Source organism: Daphnia magna, unplaced genomic scaffold (assembly GCF_020631705.1).
Source record: "Daphnia magna isolate NIES unplaced genomic scaffold, ASM2063170v1.1 Dm_contigs211, whole genome shotgun sequence".
NCBI classification, from domain to species: domain Eukaryota; kingdom Metazoa; phylum Arthropoda; class Branchiopoda; order Diplostraca; family Daphniidae; genus Daphnia; species Daphnia magna.
This window is the reverse complement of record NW_025533179.1, coordinates 93222-117202: the sequence shown is the minus strand read 5'-3', so window position 1 is coordinate 117202 and position 23981 is coordinate 93222. Positions and strand designations below refer to the sequence as shown.

The following is a 23981-nucleotide window of genomic DNA, read 5'->3' as shown; positions in this document are numbered from 1 at the left end:
AAGATCTTTCCTACGGGCTGAACGAATTCTACAGTCGTGACATTTTTATTCAAAACCAATAACAACTACTAGGCATTGTGTGTTTTATTCCACTGATTCATAAAATTACAGTGATAATTGGGTAGAAGGGGTTAAATAAATATAAATCAACAAAAACCAGTTTCCGTTTGAAGTATAAACAAGAAGACTCTCTCTGTCGTAATCGAACTCTTGAATTTTCGTGATTCACAGTTTAGATATTATTAAGTCATGATATTTTATTCAAACCCAATAACAAGAACAGACAATTGTGTGTTTTATTCAACTGATTCTTACAAGGCCAGTGATTTCGGATTGAAGGGTTAACATGAATTTTAATCAACAAAAACAAGTTTCTCATTTGTGGTATAAGCAAGGGATGACTCCTCCTGTCGTGTAATGTTACCTCTTGAATTTTCGTTAGATCCACAGCTTGATTCAAAATTAGAAAGGATTTATAATTTTAAAACCAATAATAAGAACTTACCGTTGTGGGTTCTATTCCACTGAGTCATAAAAATGACAGTGATTTTCGGGTTCAAGGTAAACATAAATATAAATTAACAAAAACAAGTTTCCATTTGTATTATAAGCAAGGATGGCTCTACTCTCGTGTGATGGTATCTCTTGAATTTTCGTTAAATCAAAGTTTAGATCTTAAATTAAGTGATGGTACTTTTATTTAAAACCAATAACAAGTAATGAACATTGTGTATTTGATTCCCTGATTCATAAAATGAAAGGAATTTTCTGCATGAAGGGTAAACATAAATATAAATCAACAAAAACAACTTTCCGTTTGTAGTATAACCAAGGCTGACTCTCCTGTCGTGTAATGGTACCTCTTTAATTTTCGTTTGATTCACAGTTTAGATCTTAATTTAAATCATGATATTTTTGTTCAAAACCAATAAAAAGTACTGAACTATTGTTTGCTTGTTTTATTTCACTGATTCATAAAATGACTGTGATTTTCGGGATGAGTGGTAAACATCAATGAACAAAGCAAACAAGGACAAGTTTTCGTTTGTAGTATAAGCAAGTATGACTCTCCTAGCGTGTAATGGTTCCTCTTGAATTTTGTTTGATTCACAGTTTAGATCTTAATTTAAATCATGATATTTTTGTTCAAAACCAATAAAAAACACTGAACATTGTGTGTTTTATCCCCACTGATTCATAAAAAATGACGGTGATTGGGTTGAACGGTAAACATAAATATAAAACAACGAAAAAAAGTATTTTGTAGTATAAGCAAGTGTAACGAAGGCCTACAAATACATTTAATTATGCTACCCACATTCTTATTATATTATGTTAACTCTCCTTGGCCATATAATACATGTCTACATTTTACTCTCTCGCATGTACAGTATCCTCCACAAAAAGAGGCACCCCCAGTAGCCCAAAAACAAAAATTCCAAATGAGCGCTAGATGGCATAGTTTTTAATTGTAGAAATACAAACAAAAAAAAGCATGCAACTTTTTTTTTGTTTGTTTCGACTGCAAAAGTGGGAGATTTGCCACAAGGATTTCAGTATTTTTGCTGCGAGCAAAAGCTGGAAAACGGAGAAATTGAGAAAAAGCTTAGGGAAAGGCTAACCTCTGAATTGTTACCTATCCCCACCTGACTTTTTTCTCAAGTCCTCTCCTTTTTCATATTTTCCTCACGACATGAAAACTTATTGAAACCATGGCAACCATTTCCAAAGCTGTGTGATTTCTGACGGACGGGAAAGATTCCCGAACAAAGAAGAAGATTTTGCCCACAGACCGCTTGGCAACATCTTACTGAAAAAGACGCTTATCATAAAATTTAGCGAATGACAAAAGACTTCAATTATGCTTTGAAGCTAACGGCTGGTGGAAGAAAAATTAAACATATTTCATTTGTCAGTTTGTTTCAATAAATAAATCCTCTTTTCAAAAAAATTGTTTTAATTTTTCTTGGATTTATTTTCGAAATGCTATAATTTTTCCATCTTTTAAATCGTCTGTCACCAATAAGTTTCTATTTTATGAGAAAAGGTGGAAAACGAAACTTGAGAAAAAGTCAGGTGGGGAAAGGTAACTAAATTCAGAGGTTAGCCTTTCCCCGACTTTTTTCCTCAATTTCTCCGTTTTCCAAATTTTGCTCGCATGTAATACTGAAATCATGGCAACCGTCTCGCTTTTAGAATAAAACAAACAAAAAAAGTTGCATGCTTTTTTTGTTTGTATTTAGCAATTAAAACTATGCCATCTAGCGCTCATTAGGAATTTTTATTTTTTGGGCTACTGGGGGGTGCTCTTTGTGGAGGGATACTGTACTCTTCTTTTGCATATTTTTCGAATATTGTAATCCGCATAGTAACCATTTGTCATAGACATCTTAGCGTTGACCCAATTGAACACCTGCTGTCTGACTCACACGTGCGACGCACATCACGCCACTAAACAAACATCCGTGATATGTCACACGCGACGTATATCACGCCATTAAATAAACATTAGTTTGATGGTCACACGCGCGATGCCAATCGAAGCTTCATTAAACAAACACCTTCTGATTGGCTGCACGCGCGACATAGCGACACGTCAACCGCATCATGCCACTTTGACGAGATGCGAAGTTTCATAGAAATAAAATATGAGACAGATCAGACAACTAGCAGCTCGCTAAACGTTCAGCTGCCTTCAACAACACTAGTTCGACACCTGTCCGACGACAACTTGCCCTAGTGTTTTCTCTTACAAGTGTTTCTCCGCCTACCCGTTTCGTAAGTGCCTATCTGAATTGTATTTCCAATCGTCTCCATTTCGTGTTCTGAATTCGCCCGTATCGTTCGCGCTACTACGGTAAGATCAATTTACGTTGTCTCCCTCACACTTTGTTTCATTTAGTTCTCGTATTCTTATGCATGTAGTCTCCTTATATTTTAGGCCTAGTCAGTAATACACTGTCGTCATTGTGGGTAAACGCTTCCGAGTTCCGTGTTAATATACATTTGTCTTAATCCGTGTCATTCACTCGAGAGGGAGGATGCTTTACATAATGGTGGCAGCGCTTTTGGAACTCACCACAATGAATGAGGATGTTGTTACTGAGGGCATAAACTTGTACATTCCCTTGTAAACAAGCAATCTCGGCCCGAAATGACTGTGTTACCCTATTTGATCAGAAAACCGTTGCTCGTTCCTGGATTTTCAGGAACTTGACCACTGAAACTCAGTTTGCACCAGATACACTTCAGAGTGGTAGGACTTTGAGACCACTGCCAAAGCAATTAGTAGGATCACTTCCTTGTTTTGAATTCCAAAGTACAATCAAAGATCTCTCACTTACGAAAACTACGATCGAACGCGCGTACAAAAGCCGTAGCGGGGCTTGATACAACTTCCTCCCGAAAACTCGAGCAAGCGCTTACGTCCGATATTGCGTCAGAAAAACGATCACCTCCTTTTTCGCTGATTTGCTGAACGCATTTCACCAGCTAAGTCTCCTCCCAATGTAGCAAACCAAAACTAGTTCATTAGCAAGAACAGTTCTCGGTTTCTTCCATACGTAGAAGAACACACTGAATGGAAAATCACTTGAACCTGAGCCGGAGCCTATTCAACAAAGTCAAGGACAATCACGACAAGATATTCCAGACCAAGGCGAGCAAGCTTCCGTCCCTAATACTTGCGATCAAGAGCCTAAAGAAGAGAGAAGCGGATTTCCAGTCGAACGACCCGAAGGTCCAGACCCAGATAATTCTGCTGATACAGGACATCTGACTGACGAAGCTATAGTGTCAAGACGACCAGAACCCATCGACGGTGAAGAAACCAACGAACCTACCGACATTGACGTCGATCCTAGAGGAGACTTAGTGCACAGTCGAAGAAGACGACAGTAACGGAACAACAGACGTCCGAGCTGAAGGCGATTATCACGTCGTATGCGAGACAGTTCTTGACCTTCCTGCTGGGACAGTTTCACAGCCTAACCGACTTGCAGAAAGACAAGGTTATCTTGTAATTAACACTGGAATTGTAGGACCACATACAGACGCCGAAGAGGATCCATATTGCCATCTTCGAAAAAAGTGGAAGACCTATCCATTCACTCTGCAGACGGTATCGCTGGCCTATCAACAAATATTTCGGCAGACATTCGCAACCTCACCTATACCTACGGGAGCTGCGGACTACTACCACTGACGCCCGAGATCAACTTACTGCTGAGGAAGTTGGACAATATCCCAGGAGCCAGCAGACCGAACAACGTACGGCTGCAAAGAGATCAACAAACCCTCTCCCAAACCAAAACCCAATTGTAACAACTAATATCACCGGATATCACGGGACAGATATCACAGCAATCCGTAGCACCACAGCAAGTACCGCTGCCATCGAGAACCCTCACCACCGATACCAGTACGACACACCGTCCACCGCCCTATTCGGCAACCACACAACCAGCCTACAAATCGACGCAAAATTTCCCCGGAACAACGGTCCAGGCGGACAGTAGACGTTGTTGCGAACCTCGATCGCCTGACGAGCAGCGTTTCAGCACAAGTCTCAGACTTCGCAACAGGGTAATTTAAGATTTCGATTACCAGTTCCAAACAACAACACTACTTCCTTCTTTCACCGGAAGCCCTATTACTCGTTTTGACTCCTTGGTTAGAATCATTTGGAAAGTATAGTAGACGGAGTCGGTATGGTCAAAAGAAAAAACTATTCAAATGTTACGTGCTAAATTAACAGACAGGAGCTTGATTATGAGTCAATTAAAGAAGCATTGGCTTGACCACTTTCATGGCGATGAAAATGTTGATTTATATCTTCAAAAGATTTAACAAAGTCAAACGTAAGCCAGGTGAAAAAAGTTGTTGATTATGCGCTAAGCTGTCAACAGGAAATTTTTGAACGCTCGTATCCTGCAGGTCATTCCGAAAAATCGTTTGCAGTTATTCTCATGCAAAAATTTATTGAGGAATTAGATTCCAAATTGCAGGCAAAAGTCAAATATAAGGAATTTAAAGATTTTAACGAACTGGTTGCAGCAACACGCGTGTATGTCCTTAGGCTAGAAGCGTTGGAAACCGATCGCGAAAAACAGGAGTTTATTCGATCCATAGACGGGTCACAAGACACCAGCAATGCAGAGCTAAAAGAAATCAAGAAGATGATAATAGACCGAAAGGAATTTGTGAATAAGGCGGTTGTTAATATTCGCAACGGGGATAAACCGTTCGGGGAAAGAAAACAGAAAACGAAGAAATTAAAGACGTTCTTAGTGAGCTTATAAAACCGTGAAAAAACTACAACTAAATAAAAACGACGTCTTTTGTACGGCTAGCATGGTAGACCACCTTAAAGTTAGGGTCGAACTAGTGTTGTTGAAGGCAACTGAACGTTTAGCGAGCTGCTAGTTGTCTGATCTTTCTTAGATTTTGGGTTCACCATGAAACCTTGCATCTCGTCAAAGTGGCGTGATGCGTTTGACGTGTCCCTATGTCGTGGGTGCAGCCAATCAGAAGGCGTTTGTTTCATGGCTCTATTGGCATCGCGCATGCGACCAATCAAACGGATGTTTATTTAATGGCGTGATATGCGTCGCACGTGTAACCCATCACGGATGTTTGTTTTGTGGCGTGATATGCGTCGCACGTGTGAGTCAGACAGCAGGTGTTTAATTGGTTCAACGCTAAGATGTCTATGAAAATGGTTACTATGCGGATTACAATATTCGAATAATATGCAAAAGAAGAGTAGATGCGAGAGAGTAAAATGTAGACATAATCATATGCCAAGGGAGAGTAAACATTATATAATAAGAATATGGGCATAATTAAATGTATTTGTAGGCCTTCGTTACAGCGCCTCCCGGCGGTGCGAGATTACGTCCCGTAATGAAACTAGATGTACGGTGGTGCGGTTGGTGGTCTCTTCTATCGGATAGCTGCAAAATTTCTTGATGAATCTAAAGAAACCCAACCAACAGCAGACACGTTAGATGACTAGGCCGAGAATGCAGAATATGCTGATGAAGAACAACATTTTAATGGTCTCCCACCAGCTGGTATAATGTACTACTCAAGCGGCTGTCACTAACACAATTACTGGGCTGGGCTGGTGATTTAACGATAATCCGGTCAGTGGATGTTCATTCATGGCGGCTACTATATCAGCCATGACATTCATGTGGTTAAGTAAGTTGTCGTTGTAAGCAGGGTTAGTACGTTGTTCATAATCGAAGAATTTTACGTCGTCGTAACGGAAGGAATGTGGCAGCGTTTGTTCCGGCAATACCATGTAAGGCCAACTCGTTTCCAGGTGTTGTTGCGAAAACGTTAGGCTTAACGTTGAAGTGAGCGATACCGTTGGTCCAATAGCATGGGGAATATTTAACTAATTCCCAGCCATCGAGATTAATGGTATAATTGTTGCATTTTGGCTGTGGTCCGCATGACATAATTATAGTTTCAAATGTGACATACACGGAGTTACACTTAATCACAACAGCAGTTTCTCAGAAAGCTTGTAATTTTGTGCACTGTGGTAATTTTAAATGTGAAGCGGCAAGCCAGCCGTTATACTGAGCGGTTGCAATTGCTCTTTCATGTTTTGCTTTCCGGGCATCACATTCTAACCTTTGAATCATACGCACTCATTCATTTTCACGATCGGTAACACGGTCTTGAATATATTGTTTATTAGCCGCTTTATCTTAATCTTCAGCGCTAGATGGCGCGGAAGTCTCTACGGTAATTGGCGGAAATTTTCCCCATGATGGCCGCCGTTATCAGGGTCAATTTTGATTGGCCGACGACGTTAAACACTGTAGTACGGTTGGAGCAGTGTTGTTGAGTTGGAAACGCAAGGTGGTTGAGGAGCTAAATGAAAATCCAGTTGACGGCAATCATCCAAAAGACGAAAATATTTTTCATCTCCCAATTTCTTCGTTAGTGTGCCGGTTCCAGATTCAACAATTCGCAATGTATGTTGAGATTTCTGCGTGTACGTTTTCTCCAAACAAGTGTCAGGTGATTGTATGATAAGTTACCAGATTTTGCGGAAACTTTGCCGATAGGTGTCGAAAAATCTTCATCTTCCATTTGTTGATAAAGCTGAATTTGTTCGAGCACACAATTCAGAATTTCCGAATCGATTGTTTGTAACCAGTATCCGACAATTTCCGGATCACGTCCAAAAACATATTTTTTCTCCGAAAGTCATATGATGTTCACCACACCTTTTATTGTTTATCATATCGTAGCACTCTGATGGCGTCGTATCAATAGAAATTTTGTCCGGCACGATCACTAATTGGCCAAAAAAGGTCTTTGTAATACGGCGGATGTTTATCCACTGTGCGCAAATAAAACCCGGAAATTTTACCGCGGCACGTTCATTACTGTATATGGTATATTTCACTTGCACGGTATCGGTATTGTTTGTTTCTGGGTTTGCAGTTTGAATCGGAAAATTGAATAATTCCCATATTCTTCGGTTCAGAACAATCGCACACAGCTGTCTCAAATGCCTGAGGGTGTAACCCGTAAAAGCATAGCAGCAGTAGAAATGGTAACGAGGACATTTCTACATGTGAAAATATAGGATAAATGACACAACAAAATTAAAATGAATGGTATACTGGCCAACTATTCTAAGTCATCATGTGGGTTTACTAAGCTAAGATCATCAAATATGAAAAAGAAATAATGAAAAGAAAAAGTAAAAGTAAAAGCAAAGAGAAAACAACAAAAAAACTTCTGACGGCTTTTGAAAGGTCAACGATTTCCCGTCGGATGGAATGGATTTCAATACATGGACAATCTTCAGTCTTCCAAAGCATTGTTTCGTACAAGGGTTTAAATCGGTTGACATGTGTACGCTGGCATACATAGGAATTATCGGCCATATCTACTGTATTATTGGTATGTACTTTACATTTCTATAAGGGCCTTTATATTTCAAAGTGAATTTCCTACTGTCACCTTCCTTTACTACACGAATACCTAACAAAACAATATCTCCTACGACATATTTTCTTTCTTCGCACGTTTATTATTATATTGTTCACGCTGACGATTCCGTGCTTTCGCTTTTTCACGGACTCGCTGAAAGCTATAGCGCAATCGATCAGCCAAATTTACTACATAGTCGGATACAGATTTAAAAGTTTGAGGGGAAGCGTCTAAAAATTCATTAATGGGAATATTAGGTCTCTACCGTGGACTAAATAATAATGGGTTTCAAGTGTCGAAGAGTGAACTGAACTACGATAAGCGAATAAAACAACGGGTAACATATTTTCCCAATTTGCATGTTCTCCGTCTTTCAATTCTTTTCTTAACATCGTGGTTAGGGGTCCGATTAAACCTTTCTGTCTCTGCCATTACTAGCGAGATTGTAGACCGTTGTCAATCTTTGGTCACTTTTTAATTTCTTACAAAAATAACGGAACAATTTCGAGGTGAAATTCGTTCCACTATCGGAAATAATGGCTTTAGGATACCATATCTTACAATTATTGTTTTATATACACATTCTGCCGTGGTTTGGGCAGTTTGAACTTTTATAGCAACTGCTTCACCCAGTGACTAAAATAATCCGTAATAACTCAAATATAACTTTTTCCATTGGGTGAAGCGGGAGTAATTGGGCCAAAAAAGTCCATGCCAATTACTTGGAAAGGGGCTTTAGCAATTTCATGGGGGGCAGAAAGTGCTCTATATGTGGAAGAAGTGTTAGCTATACAAGTTTCACAAGCTTGACAATATTCTAAAATATCTTTTCTCGTTTTAGGCCAATAATAATGATTTTGACCTTCAAATAAGTTTTATAAAAAGCTTAATGTCCACCCATCGGTGCGTCATGTAATTCTTTAGCACTAGATGGCGAAGCGATAAGGGCAACACTACTTGACAATTGATTTCGTTACGCTTACTATTTTTGAAGGAAATCACTTCGTATGATAAAGTGTACCTTCTATTATTTCGAAATATTCAATTTCTTTAGCCCATTCAGGTTTAGATTGGGTTTTTTCCTCATTGAGTTCTCCTTCTAAATAATTTCTAATGGCTGCACAAAGTTCGTCTTCTAGCTGTTTTACACAAATCAACTTAATATTGTTCGGTTCCGGTTGAATACTAGCTACTTTCAATCGTGATAAACAATCAGCGTTTTGATGAATACGTCCAGGCCTATACTTTAATTCATAAGTTGTAGCAGCTAATAGTATAGCCCATCTACCTAATCTACCGTTATTATCTTTCTGATTTTTCAGCCATTGCAAAGGACGATGGTCACTAATAATTTCAAAGGGTTTATCCACGAGATAATGTCGGAAATGTTTAATTGCATCAATTACTGTTAATGCTTCTTTTCGGTTGTACTTTATTTCATTTCGGCTTTTGTCAATTGTCTACTAGAGTAGGCTATTGGATGCTCTGCCTATGCTGCATTTGAGACAGTAGGGCTCCTATTCCATAATCGCATGCGTCGGTAAAAAGCAAACATTTTTCGTTAAAATTTGGATAAGCGAGGGCTGGAAGGAGCTACCAAAGGAAGTGCAAAATTTCTCAAATGCAACCTGTTTCTCTGTTCCCCACGCAAAAGGTTTCCTACTTAAATCTTTATGCGTTATAACGCATACGTAGACATTGAATACAAGTATATTTTATCCTTTTTTCATGAAAAAGTATAAATTCATAATATCACAGTGTATTCACATCGAATACTAGTATATTTGATTCTGTTTACATGTAGAAGTATAAAATCATGATATCACAGTGCATTCACATTGAAAACCGGCGTATTTGATGCTGATTACATATAGAAGTGTAAACTCATGGTATTACAGTGTATTCACATCGAATACTTGTATATTTGATTCTGTTTACATGTAGAAGTATAAACTCGTAATATCAAATTGTATTTACATGAAAACTGGTGTATTTTATCCTGTTAACATATAGAAGTAAAAACTCATGGTATGCCAGTGTATTCACACTGAATACAAGTATATTTGACGTTGTGTTTGCATGTAGAAAAATTAACTCATAATTTCACAGTGTTTTCACATTGAAAAGTGGTATATTTGATCCTGTTTACACATAGAAGTAAAAACTCATGGTATCACAGTGTATTCAAGTTGAAAACAGGTATATTTGATGCTGTTTACATGACGAAGTATAAACTCAAAATATCACAGTGCATTCACTTTGAAAACAGGCATATTTGATCCGGTTTACATATAGGATTAAAAACTCATGGTATCACAGTGTATTCACATCAAATACTAGCATATTTGATTCTGTTTACATGTAGAACTATAAACTCATTATATCACAGTGGATTTACATTGAAAACTGGTATATTTGATCCTGTTTACATATAGAATTAAAATATCATGGCATCACAGTGTATTCAAATTGAAAACAGGTATTTTTGATCCTGTTTACATGTAGAAGTATAAATTCCAAATTTCACAGTGCATTTACATTGAAAACAGGCATGTTTGATCCTGTTTTACATGTAGAAGTATAAACTCATAATATCACAGTGTATTTACATTGAAAACAGGTATATTTGATGCTGTTTACGTATAGTAGTAAAAACTCTTGGTATTACAGTGTATTCAAATTGAAAACAGGTATTTTGATCCTTTTACATGTAGAAGTATAAACTCATAATATCACAGTGCATTCACATTGAAAACAGACATATTTGATCCTTTTTCCATATAGAATTAAAACTCGTGGTATCACAGTGTATTTAAATTGAAAACAGGTATTTTTGATCCTGTTTACATATAGAACTAAAAACACATGGTATAACAGTGCATTTACAATGAATACAAATATATTTAATTCTGTTTACATGTAGAAGTATAAACTCATAATATCACAGTGTATTCATATTGAAAACAGGTATATTTGATCCTGTTTATAAAAAAAAGTAAAAACTCTGGTATCACAGTGTAATCACATTGAATACAAGTATATTCGATTCTATTTATATGTAGAAGTATAAACTCATAATACCACAGTGTATTCACTTTGAAAACAGGTATATATGATCCTGTTTTCATATAGAAGTAAAAATTCATGGTATCACAGTGTATTCACATTGAATACAAGTACATTTGATCCTGTTTACATGTAGAAGTATTAACTCATAATATTACAAAGTATTCAGATTGGAAAACAGGCATATTTGATCCTGTTTACATACAGAAATTTAAAGTCATGGTATTACAGTGTATTCACATTGAATACAAGTATATTTGATCTTGTTTACAAATAGAAGTATAAACTTATAATATCACATTGTATTCACCATGGTATAGGAGTTATATGCTACGCGTACTTCCCAGAGCCGTCGACTGCGAAAATGGGACGAAAATTGGAATCGTCAACATCGGCAACTCTTGCCGGGTGTAATTCAGAGGGCCTACTTTAACGTAGGCTCTTATGGGACTACCCCTTTGAATTGTTACATTAAGGTGTTTGATTTTTTTCATCTAGACTCATCTTAAGACACACGTTTTGGAAACGCTGGTCAGGGACATACGCGTCTTCAGGAACTAAGCAACTGCTTCCTATTGTCTTTGACTCTGCTACTTATACTCTAATAATAGTGGGATCTTTCTAACTTAGATTTGAATTCTAGATTACTTTCCCCGATAATTACTCTTATCAATTCTAGGATGGGGCATCTTTCCTGCATCTGCATCTTGTAGTCAGGTTAGCAACCTTACGGGGCGGTTTTCTGGGGTAATGCCCTTTATCAGTTACAATATAGAAGTAAAAACTCATGATATCACAGTGTATTAACATCGAATACTAGTATATTTGATTCTGTGTACATGTAGAAGTATAAAATCATGATATCACAGTGCATTAACATTGAAAACAGGCATTTTGATCCTGTCTACATAGAAGTAAAAACTCGTGGTATCACAGTGTATTTACATTGAACACAAGTATATTTGATCCTGTTTACATAGAAGAAAAAACTCATGATATCACAGTGTATTCACATCGAAAACTAGTATATTTGATCCCTGTTTACATACAGAAGTAAAAACTGATGGTATCACAAAGTATTCACATTGAATACAAGTATAATTGATTCTGTTTACTTGAACAAGTATAATATCATAATTTCACAGTGTATTCACATAAAAAGAGGTATATTTGATCGTGTTTACATATAGAAGTAAAATCTCATAGGATCACAGTGTATTCAAATTGATTTTAAGTATATTTGGTTCTGTTTACATGTAGAAGTATAAACTCATAATATCACAGTGTATTCACATTGAATACAAGTATATTTGATCCTGTTTACAAATACGATTGAAACTCATGATATCACAGTGTATTCACATCGAATACTAGTATATTTGATTCTTTTTACATGTAGAAGTCTAAACTCATAATATCACAGTGTATTTACATTGAAAACTGGTGTATTAGATCCTGTTTACATGTAGAAGTAAAACTCATAATATCACAGTACATTCAAATTGAAACAGGCATATTTGATCCTCTTTACATATTTAAATGTAAATGTTAATAGTTGCCATATGTCATGACAATGGGGAATCATGGTATTCTTGTAAAAGTTGCTTTCTCAGTGAAAGTGGAACAACCACTTGACACTGTTCAAAGTTTCTTCTTTTCACTGACGTAGGTTCGTAGTGTTTACATAAAAGACCATTTTCAACAAAGAAATAATCTATTTCACTGACCCAAGAAGGCATCGGGCCATCTTCTTTTTCCAATGTTCATTTTGTTCCAAAAACGTAACGATTGCTTCGCACAGAGAGTCTTTCTGCTGTTCTTGACACATTACGTTGTTGTCAGCAGGAATGGCAGCTATTAGATTCATCGGTATTCTTTAATGAAAATCAGCATTCTCGTGTACTGACCTGGTCGGTACTGAACACTGAACTTCATATTAGATAAAAAAATCGCCCAACTACCTAGTCGCCCTGTTTCGTCTTTAAAAGTCTGTAACCATTGAAGAGGCCTTCGTGATCGCTTACAATAACAAAAGGTTGATCTTGTAAGTAATGTCGGAAAGGTTTTACCCCAAACACTACTGCTGCGGCCTCCTTTTCTATTGTCGAATACTTGATTTCCCTTTATTAAGATGTCTGCTTGCATAGGCTATAGGTTGGTCCTTTCCGTCTTTGATCTGAGAGAGGACAGCGTTTCTTTTACTGTACCAGGTATTTTGTAATTCACAAGGGTTTCAATTTTAGCAGGGTCTGGTTTTATTTCTTCAGCCGTGATTACGTGTCCAAGATAGGAAACGGATTGCGCTAAAAATTCACATTTTGACAATTTCATTTTTAGGTGTGCGTTTTCTAAGAGGAAAAAAACAGTCTTCAAATTGGTAAAATGCCCTTCAATTATTCTTGAAAAAAATTATTATGTCGTCAAGATAAACGAAACAAATTCTTTCCAATAACTCTTCGTAAAACTGAATTCATCAGTCTTTGAAACGTTCTCGGGCGTTGGTTAAACCAAACGCCAAACGATTCCATTCGTACAAATTGTCATCGACTATGAAGGCTGTTTTTTCTTTGGATTCCTCCTCGAGCTCAATTTGCCAATATCCGGAGGCAAGATCTAATGTGGAAAAATACCACTGTCCCACCAGTAAATCTAAAACGTCGTCAATACGAGGTAAAGGGAAAGAATCTTTTTTTTTGTAATTGCATTTAATTTTCTAAAATCTACACACAAACGGACATCCCCTGTTTTCTTACTTACTTATACTATCGGGGCTGCCCACGGGGACATTGAATAACGAATTATTTTATTTTGCATCAGTTCCTCGATGATATTTTTAGCTATCTCTTTTTGTTTTGGAGACGTGCGATATGCCCTTTGACGAATAGAACCTTGTCCTTGTGTGTCAATGACATGTTTTACTAAAGTAGTATGGGTTAACTCAATTGTTTTAAAAGCAAAACTGTTATGATTATTTATTATTAATCCACGCAATTTCTCCCTTGTTTTCCTCATCTATGTCTGGAAGAGCCAACTTAACGGCTGCTGTGTTTATTGGATCTGAAGCTACGCTAATTGAAGCCATTGTTTCAACAGGCTTTCTTGAAGGTCTGGAAGTACGAAGGGTTCCTAACACTGTAAGGCGAGGTAGAAATATGGTTTTATCTGTTCCATTAACAGCCACCACACGGAGCGAACGATTTGGTGTCGTAGAGATGTAGGGTCTCCAGGCTAAGCCCGGACGGAATATTACAGCATCTAACAAAATGACAAGTATTGAAAGGGTTGAAAGGGTGAGTTTACTCTTCTCTAGTCTCTAGGAGACTAATGGAATTTAGAGAAATTCTCAAAGATTTGCTAATCACAAAAAGATTTTCTGTTTCTGGAAGTGATCAATTTCCTGAACTCGGTAGATGGACTGTTGTTTTCCGTTATAGATAAACTGATGTTTCCAAAGTGCATCGTGCCCTAGAACGCAATCTTCAACCATTCCATTTACGACGATGAATTTCGCCTAAGTGCTCTGCGTGGCGTTTCTTCTGCCACAAAAAAGTTAACGGTGATTGTGCCTTCCGTGACGAGGCGCCTGCCATTTATGCTGAAAACATCCATATCTACCTCTTTAGTGAAATTAATTAATTCCTTTCCATCTTTAAGCTTATGAAAAAATGTGCTACTAATAACGCTTCTCTCGGCTCCAGGGTTGGACGCGGTAGTAAAAAATTTACCGCTACCCGGTAGCTGTAACCGCAAGATTTCAATTTTCTACCGGTATGTTACTACCGCGGTAGTTCGACAGCCTACCGCGGTTGCGGTGGTCGTTTGCGGTAGCGCGGATAGCTAAGACAAAATAAAATCACAAGCATTTAGGTTTCATTTAGTTTGCCTTATTGTCTTGTATTTCAGATTGAAAGAATTACTGAATTAGTTTATGAATCAATGAACTTGTTTACTTTTAATAATAACATGCGTTCAAAGTTTTTGTCTGACAAACGACCCCTTAGTGGGGTAAAATCCTTCCTGCAACGCTGAATAAGCGCTCGACAGAGGCCGAGGAAGGAAATGCAGCATTGTACTTGATAAATATGGCCTTAATGGTTGGGTATTTGTTCAGGCTGCTTATCTTTGTAGACTGGTCGGCAAGGAACAAATCAACCTCGTTGGATTCCGCTGGTACTGTGTTTGTCAAAATTGATTTGAAGAAATCTTTCTTGGTCTTCTTTCTCTGCGGGCTGTAGTCCGAATCCTCGCTTTGAATACCATCGGCCGCTGAATAAGACTGCTTCCTAGTAAAATGAAAATTAAAGCAAGAAGTTAACAAACACAGCACTACATCACGGAATTAGTGTAACTGTATAGATACCTATTTTCCAAGTCAACTTGGTCGTTCTTGAAGGATCGAAAGACGTCTACAATACCTTGGACTTTAGCATCACGCTCCTCGCCTTCCGGCATCCATTTTGCCTTGAAGAGAGGATGTACCATGGCGGCGATGTGCAACTCTGCGTCAGCCAAACTTTCAGCAAATCTTCGCTTTACTGATTCGATCATTGTGTTTAGGAGAGGTTTGCAGTGCTTGATGCCGCCTTTCTCCTTCAGGGTTTTCCATCTTATTGAGAAGGATGGTAAGCGTAGGAAGTAAATAACCGATAGAGATGTTGACGTCTGCTTGAAGAACATTCAATGCTTCTGATATAGGCTCCATCACTTTGACGTATTCACGAATGAATTCCTCTTCGGCTGGGCGGAAATACGCAATCCCGAATTGTTCAAAAAGTGCTTTAAGTTCGGTCCTTTTCTTTGTGACGAAGTATTTGGCCTCGTTGCATGGCATTGAAATAAGAATTCCAACGAGTTTCATTATGAATGATAAAGAGCATCCCAAGGCTCTCTATGATCGTGTCAGAAGCCTTAGAGCTTCGATTTTGCTTATTCCAGATAGCAGTCAGTTTCTTATCGGTTGCCTCCATTAGGTTCTTGAGAGCCGGTTCTAGATCCTTATAGATGTCACACTTGCAAATCAGGTTTAATGTGTGGCATGCACACCGACGATGAGGTGGTAGGATGTAAATGTTGGTTGCGTCAATACCACTATTTAGGATTGCCGTTAAGGAAATTGGATTCATGTCAGCATCAGTATTTTCTTGAATTTCGGATTCACTCTCTTGCTCCGTTGCAGATTCTCCTTGATCCTCCTTTTCCTTATCATGGTCATGATCAGATAACGAATCGATCTCATCATCGGTCTCTTCAAAATCAGAAAGCTCATCTTCTAGAAGAGCGGCGATGTTGTCTTCTCCGGTCACCTTGAAATTAAAAAAAGAATTCAGTACCGACATTGTAAGAAACTGATTGCTAGTCTAGTACCATCCTGTTTGACCTGACATTTACTGGCTGCAGAGTCGTCCTAGAGGTGGACGCGTTCAAAACGTCCAATGAAGCTGCCCTTAGAGGCGCATTTTGATTTTGAGTCGAAGTGGATCTCTCGATGGTGGAGTGGAGAGACGAGGATCCATAGAGACGAAATGCTTTCACAAAATTGCTTCCGTTGTCCGTCACCGTTGCCGTCAATTTGTGAAGGATGTCGTATTCTTCGTACACACCTTCTAGGAGCTTGGCAATAATTTCCAAAATCACACTTTCCCATGACGCGTCTTACGGCAAGGCATACGGAACGCCTTTTTCAGGTTTGGAGCGATCCAGTGGGCAGTGATGCCGATGAACGCCCGCCGCCTAGAAGTCCATCCATCGGCAGTTGTACAAATCCACAATGCGCCTCGCAACTGGTTCATAAGAGCAGCTCTCTTCTTTATATACATACTGGCGATCTGCTTTCGGTAGAATGCACGGTTCCTGACTTTAAGACGAGGTTGCAATTTACGGGTGTAAGTCCGGAAGGCTTCTGTCTCTGTGTGATAGACTGGTAGAACCGCGTCACAAAGGTATTCCTGTAAAAGGATAATAGATGAAGTTTACCAACAATCTTTCTCTTATGCCAGTAACAATTACCGGAATGAATTCATCCAGGTTTTTCTGTGTGACAAGTTTTTGGTACCCATTGAAAAGACAAGACCTGCTGCACGGAGGCTGGCTTACGATCTGTCTCGATCTTTTTATCCGAATGGTCCCTAAGAGGTTGGACGCCCATCAACTTAGTAGCATCAATTTCTTTACAAAGTGTGTTAAACTTTTCCAGCTGTTCCTTATGAACCGTCTAAAGACCAAAAAAGGCATAAAATCGACCATCTTCAACAAGTTGTCATACCAAGTACGTCATACTTTGATGTGAGCCCGCAAGTTTCCTCTAGAGTTGTTTATCGCCGATAGAGTCTTTCCCATTCTGGGACAATCTTCACTTGACAAGCGTACAGGGAGCTTCCATTTTTCGCCGAGGGCTCAATAAACTTGAAGAAGGATGGTGGGTAGGAAAGCCTTTTGATGTCATCAGATTCTACAAAACCCATAATAAGTAATCTACAGAAACATGACTAGATTTATTCTTTATATACCTTTCAAAGATTGGACACTAGTAGCATCTTCAGGATTCCTTGTGTCACTCTCGATCTCTGCTGGGACTTGAAGAAGATAGATTGCTGTCATCACGAGAAGTGTCCAACTCATTAAGGCCCATCACCTCAGTATCTAAAATAAAAAGATGAATAATAGGATATGAAAGATTAGGTTTGGGAGTATTACCTGAATGAACTGTTTGCCCACGCTGAACAGATTGAGTGCTGGTAGAAGCTGGTACTGAAGCTTCCTTCGCAGTGGCAGGTTCTGCGACAGCAACATCATCAATTTGTGCTGCATCAGGTGGATTAACTTGTTGTGAATGAAAAATTTTTTCAAATACAGTTACATAGGTAAAGTCAGAACTTGCAACTACTAAACTACCTGATTGATGTAACAAAACACTATTTTCATTCCTGACAGGTGCACTGCGTTTACCTCGTTTGTTTTGCTGGGATCGATTCCCTCGACTAAAATAAAGTTTGGATGCTTGCATTACACTCAATAATAATAAAATTGACAAGTTTGACTTACCCCATGATGATAAAAGACTAAATCTGTTAAATCAAACGTTTTTCAGTAACTTTATTGAGAATTACAAACTTTATAGATGAACATCAAGCGTTAGGGGCTGAGGAAATGGCGTGCTGCCATCTATTTTTTAATGAAATATAGTTCATTTTCTGGCTGATAGATGGCGTTTATCTACCGCTACCGTGCGGTAGTATACATGACATGCGGTAGTGCGGTAATTGTGAAAATTTTAAGCATATCGCGGTAAAGATGGCGGTACTACCGCTACCGGCGCGTAGTACCGCGGTAGATTTTAACCGCGGTGGTCCAACCCTGCTCGGCTCCAGAGTCAAACAGTGCCAAACAGCGCAATATGGTGTCGGGGCTTTTTCTTAGTTCCAACGGGGGGGCAACGCTTACATCGGTAGTTTTTAGTTTCCCCTTTCTTCAAACGAAATGAGTTTTTTTCCATTTCCGTAATAACCCTTTGGAGGAGTGGGTTTCAAATTTTTTATATGGGGGCAAAAGTTTGCTCGGTCTCCAATTTCTTTACAACGAAAACATTTATCATTAGCTTGACTCGCCCTTGCTTTACAGTTGCTTATTGAGTGATAGCCCCCAATCGTTGTGAAAATCACAAAAATATAAATCCCCTGTTTAATTGATTGGAGGGTTTGACTGTGGTGAGCGCTGTGAAAAACTCACGTTTCTTCTGGTAGATAATTACCTTTGCATTTTCTCCATGTTTTCTTCTAAATGTTTTTGGTGAGTGTTTGATTCCACCTGGGTACTAAGGCGATCTAAAGCCTCCTTTACTTTAGTCAATTCTTTATTAGGTTCGACTTATTTGGCCTGAAAAGCATTTAGTTTGGATCTGACTTGGGTTTCTTCTACTGCCATGGCCGTAATTTCAGCTTTTTCTATGAGTTTTTCAAAAGTTTCGAATTCTTTATACTTTAGTCTGGTCTGGACGTCGAAAGACAGCCCTTCCAGAAATCTGCCTATCATGATTTGTTCTCTGGAAAAACTGTTGCTTTATCTATCGTGGATTTTATAGGATACGCTAAGTGGAAGGCCTCGCGTATACCATTCGCATAACGTCTCATATTCTCTTCGGGTTCCCGCTTGCATATTATGAAATTCAACGCTTTGTTTAGATCTGGTCTCTGTAGAGTGGAAAAGTTTAATTAAACGCTCTTTTACTCTGTCGTAAATTTGCGCGCTAATTGGATTTTCAAGTTTAAAGTTATCAAAGTCATCAGCCGCTTCACCCTACAATTTGGAGCGTAGTAGGATAATTTTTCTTGACTCCTCAAAATCGCCTAAAATAAGTACTGATTCTAGATAAGCAAGCCAGTCTTCAAAGCGACCGGAGCGATCACGGTCTACGTAAATTCCGACGTTACTAAATAACGTCATTGCTTGGCTTTGTTGTAACTTTTTATTTTTATCGATGGCGTTAGAAATAAATTTTGTGTAAAGTTTGTGTTTCCTATACTGTTTACTTTTGACGGACACATTACTAAGGGATTCATTTTAGGAATTGAGCTGGTCACTGAGTACTTTGGAGTTGTTCCGTTATTACTTTGCTTATTGAACATGCTTGGAATTTTTACACTTTGTCCACTTAACGCAAGTGGTTGTGAATGTAAAGGGGTTGAGGTAAGATATGAAGGCTGAGAGCTAGTTGTAAAAACAGGCTGTCCATTATGCTTCGTTTTCTGAGAGGAATTAATGCAACGTTTAGTATTCGTTAGAACGTGTTGCACAATACAATCAGCTGCTTTGGAAGCCTCCTCATAATCCATTCCGGATTCCATCAAACGGCTCAATTCTTTTACGTATATTTTAATGGACATGTCTTGGTTTGTTTCTTCTGACGGTTTGTTTTGCATGAATTTGTTTGACTGGTCAACGATCGACGCTGGAGTAAAGGAGACTTTCAGACTTTGTAGTCCTTGATACGGTAAATAGTTACACGGAGGACCCTAACTGTGATTGAGGAGTTTGAGTATTCATACTTGACTGTGAATGATTAACCACCGGACAAGTGATTGTTGTGGTACTAGGGGTCGCTTTAGGACAAGCTAAAGGAATCGGATCACCTTGCGTGTGGATTTCCGCTCTTAAAATTTTGATGGGTACGCTTTGTTTAGAAGTTTCCTCCTCAGTTTCGAGTGTTACTAAAGATTGGGGCACTAAGCCTGATTCTGAACTACTTTGTTGTTCTCCCGAGTGCACTGATTCATACTCGGAATCAGTACTTTCGTAGTATGTATTTAGACCACAGTGCTTAAAGAGTTCAATTGGTGTCAAAATTGTGGGCTCGGTTAAGAGTAATGCTCTTAAGGCTGTTCCTACTTCGTTGTTTGCTAACTCTATTTTTTTTCACTTCGAAGTAAATACTGCAATTCAAAAATAAGATCGTCAACAGGAATTTCCGTTATTCTCGTATTTTCGTATTGCTGATAAAACCATGCCCGATCTTGGTTCTCTTCATTTATTAGTTCTAAGTTTTGGAAATCTATAGAGATATCTTCTGTGTTTTCTACCCTATCTGTTTATTTTTTCCAGATCTGTAATTGCCTGAGCCTGTTCTAGAAGTTGATTATATGATAGCAATTCTCTTGTCTCTTCGCCTATCAGGGGTTTGACTACGGTTTCGTCTTGTGACAATACTTGCATATTAAATACTTCGTTCCACTGATCATCATTTCTCAATTCTTTAATTTCATTGGAATCAAGAAGAACAATATCGGATTGATGGGGGCTATCACTATCTAGTTCGACACCGAGATTTTCATTATTTATCAAAATTGACGTCGAACCGCCTCCTGATCTTAAAGGAGTGAACCTTTCACGTACTGATCGAACAAATCTTTGTATTAGTGGCCCTTTTCTTACAGATCTTCTTTCGAAAGTGGTTTCTAAACCACTATTCTCATTTGCACTCATCTTTTATAACGAACTAATTTCTAACAAAGCATGTTCTTTTATAACTATGAAAAGTTATAAAAAATTTCAACCAAATAGAAAGCCAACAAACGAAGAGAAGGCAATAAGTAACACTTATTACCATAAAAATTTAAAATAAACAATAAAACAAAAAAGACACGCAATTCACCTTAACACGAAAGCCGAGTTCGACTCAGCTACCACCAAATGTAATCTATTAATATTTTAACTTACTTTTGTATTGTCATTTCTTGAAAATTATATTTGCAGTAGCACCAAAATTGGGGAAGAACTCTTTAGTAGCAAAATAGTGAAAGGTGTCTCTCGCTATTTTCTATAGAACAAAAAGTTTTTATACGGGGTTCGTGAAGGTCGAAGTACAAGAAAATCAAATTGAAACGTTTGAAGGGTAAATCAGTCTGTAACACGTCTAAGAAGTCTATAATTCTACTCGTAAACAGAATCAAATATACTTGTATTCAATGTGAATACACTGTGATACCATTAGTTTTTTCTTCTCTGTGTACACAGGATTAAATATAAAAGTTTTCAATGTTAATTCACTGTGATATGATAAGTTTGGACTTCTACATGTAAACAGAATCAAATTTACTTGTATTCAATGTGAATACACTGTGATACCATGAGTTTACACTTCTATATGTAAACAGAATCAAATATCCCTGTTTTCAAGGTGAATGCACTGTGATATAATGACTATACTTAAACATGTAAATAAAATCAAATATACTAGTATTCAATGTGAATACACTGTGAAACCATGAGTTTTTACTTCTATGTGTAAACAGGATCAAATATACCAGTTTTTAATGCAAATACACTGTGATATTATGAGTTTATACTTCTACATGTAATCAGAATCAAATTTACTTGTATTAAATGTGAATATACTGCTATACCATGAGTTTACACTTCTATATGTAAACAGGATCAAATATACTAGTATGCAGTGTGAATACACTGTGATACCCTGAGTTTTTACTTGTATATATAAACAGAATCAAATATGCCTGTTTTCCATGTGAATGCACTTTGATATTATGAGTTTATACTTCTTTATCTAAACAGGATCTAATATACCTGTTCTCAATGTGAATACACTGTGATACCATGAGTTTTTACTTCTTTATGTAAACAGGATCAAATTCACCTGTTTTTAATGTGAATACACTGTGAAATTATGAGTTTATATTTCTACATGTAAACAGAATCAAATCTACTAGTATTCAATGTGAATACACTGTGATCAGCGACCCAAACCTCTGAAAAATATCTGTTTCTCTGACCCTTCTGTTTCAGATACTTTGAAAACCGAAATGTCTGTTTTTGATTTCGGTTCTCACCTTAACACAAAGAGAATTGGCCGCTTCTTTTCGGATATCGTGGTTGGTATGGAGGTATATAAGGCAAGATCGTTCCGATGAAGCCGTTTCTTACTCGAAATCGAACGTAAAATACAAACAACTGAAGCCCTCTGATTTCAAATTGACTTTCGAATCGAACATGTATTGATAGATTATTTTTCAAATTTCTCATTGCATCGAATCAAAAGAATGTCCTCTAATATTGAAGGAGTCAAATTATTCCGATAAGCAGAAAGAAAAAACTTGAGGCTAGAGAAACATCTTTCTACACTGACTTGAGTAACAGGTACCCCATGAACAATTTCGGCTAGAATAAATAATTCTGTCATGTCAGTTCGTGCATTATACCACCACTCCAGTAAATTTTCAGTCGAATTTATTCGCGGATGACCCTCAAAGTTTTCAAGAAGGTGGTCGATTCGTTAGTTTTCAATGGTGAATGCCGGAGAAACCATAAAATTTTCACGTTCCCGCATGGCTGATTCAAACTTATCAAGAGGCCCAATGAAAGACTCAGCGTGTCCGTGTGGGAAAGAGTTATTGTTAGAGTTTCTGTCTAACCTCATTTGATGGACAGCTTGCCTCAGATTGACCAAATAAGCTTTTGCTTTTACCCTCTCATCAGTAGACAGAATTACCTAACAAGCAAAACATGTTAATCTTAGTTATACAAAGCGAAGCTATTTAATTTTACAATTAACCTTAAATCTAGGATCTAGATATATTGCTGATCGGAAAATATCATTATCCATCAACACATTTTCCCGTGTTTGAAGGGCCACGGAAAAAAGCTTTCGCAAATACTGTGTCGATTTCTTCTACGTCCATTTTACACGACGTCCACAATTTGTAAAAATCTCCTATGGTCAGCTGTTGCATTTGCAACCTGACTGATGCTTTTCGGGCCGGCTCGAGAACGGAGCATATCTCCTGAATGCCAATCCATTGAATCTCACTGATCTTTAAATCTGCATGAGAATTTTCTATTTCAGTAATGAAGTCCCGAAGCTCAAGAAGACGAGCTAGCATCGCAAGTGTCGAGTTCCACCTGTCGTTATCAAATAATTGTTTAAAAAAGGGACATACGATGGTTATTTATATCACACCTGGTTTTCCCATCAAGTATTGGTTTTTTCAATTTACTACGCCAAATCGAAACCATAAACACCTGATTTTTCAAAGCTTTCATCGCCGCATGGGTTTTCCAATTAATCTGTCAACAGATTTCAATTTAAGCACGTCCAGCACTGCGAGTTGTAATGTGTGCGCTGCACACCGAAATCCGCGCACAGCATCGCGAATGCTTTCCGAGAGTTCGTTAATAACAAGTTCTTTTTCTTCTTCGTCATTATTTATGTTCAGTTCGTCAAAATCAATGTCTTTTTCTTCTTCGTCTCCATCCAAGAAAAGTTGCACAGATTTAATCATGTTGCTGTTGTTATCAGTTGTAAGGGAATATATCTGATTGGCAGAAATCCCGTAACTGAAGATGCATTCCAGAATCAATTCTTTTATATGTTCTCCTATATGTCTCCAATACACTTCTATCATTCCAAGGATTTTAAAACTATTTTACCTTTTTCAGCATATTGG

The 23981-nt window shown here is 37.9% G+C and overlaps 2 protein-coding genes and 1 pseudogene across 2 annotated transcripts; all 3 read right to left on the bottom strand.

Moving 5' to 3' along the window:
• Positions 1-15025: 15025 nt before the first annotated feature.
• Positions 15026-15606, bottom strand: LOC123467642. Its single transcript, XM_045167501.1, has 2 exons — positions 15389-15606; positions 15026-15311 (listed from the first exon to the last, which is right to left on the bottom strand). The coding sequence occupies exons 1-2, from the start codon at positions 15574-15576 to the stop codon at positions 15026-15028; spliced, it is 474 nt and encodes a 157-aa protein (XP_045023436.1). The 5' UTR covers positions 15577-15606.
• A 200-nt stretch (positions 15607-15806) lies between these two features.
• On the bottom strand, positions 15807-16645 carry LOC123467641. The gene is made up of 2 exons (XM_045167500.1): positions 16393-16645; positions 15807-16331 (listed from the first exon to the last, which is right to left on the bottom strand). The coding sequence occupies exons 1-2, from the start codon at positions 16393-16395 to the stop codon at positions 15807-15809; spliced, it is 528 nt and encodes a 175-aa protein (XP_045023435.1). The 5' UTR covers positions 16396-16645.
• A 453-nt stretch (positions 16646-17098) lies between these two features.
• LOC123467640 lies at positions 17099-18179 on the bottom strand (annotated as a pseudogene).
• Between the last annotated feature and the right edge of the window lie 5802 nt (positions 18180-23981).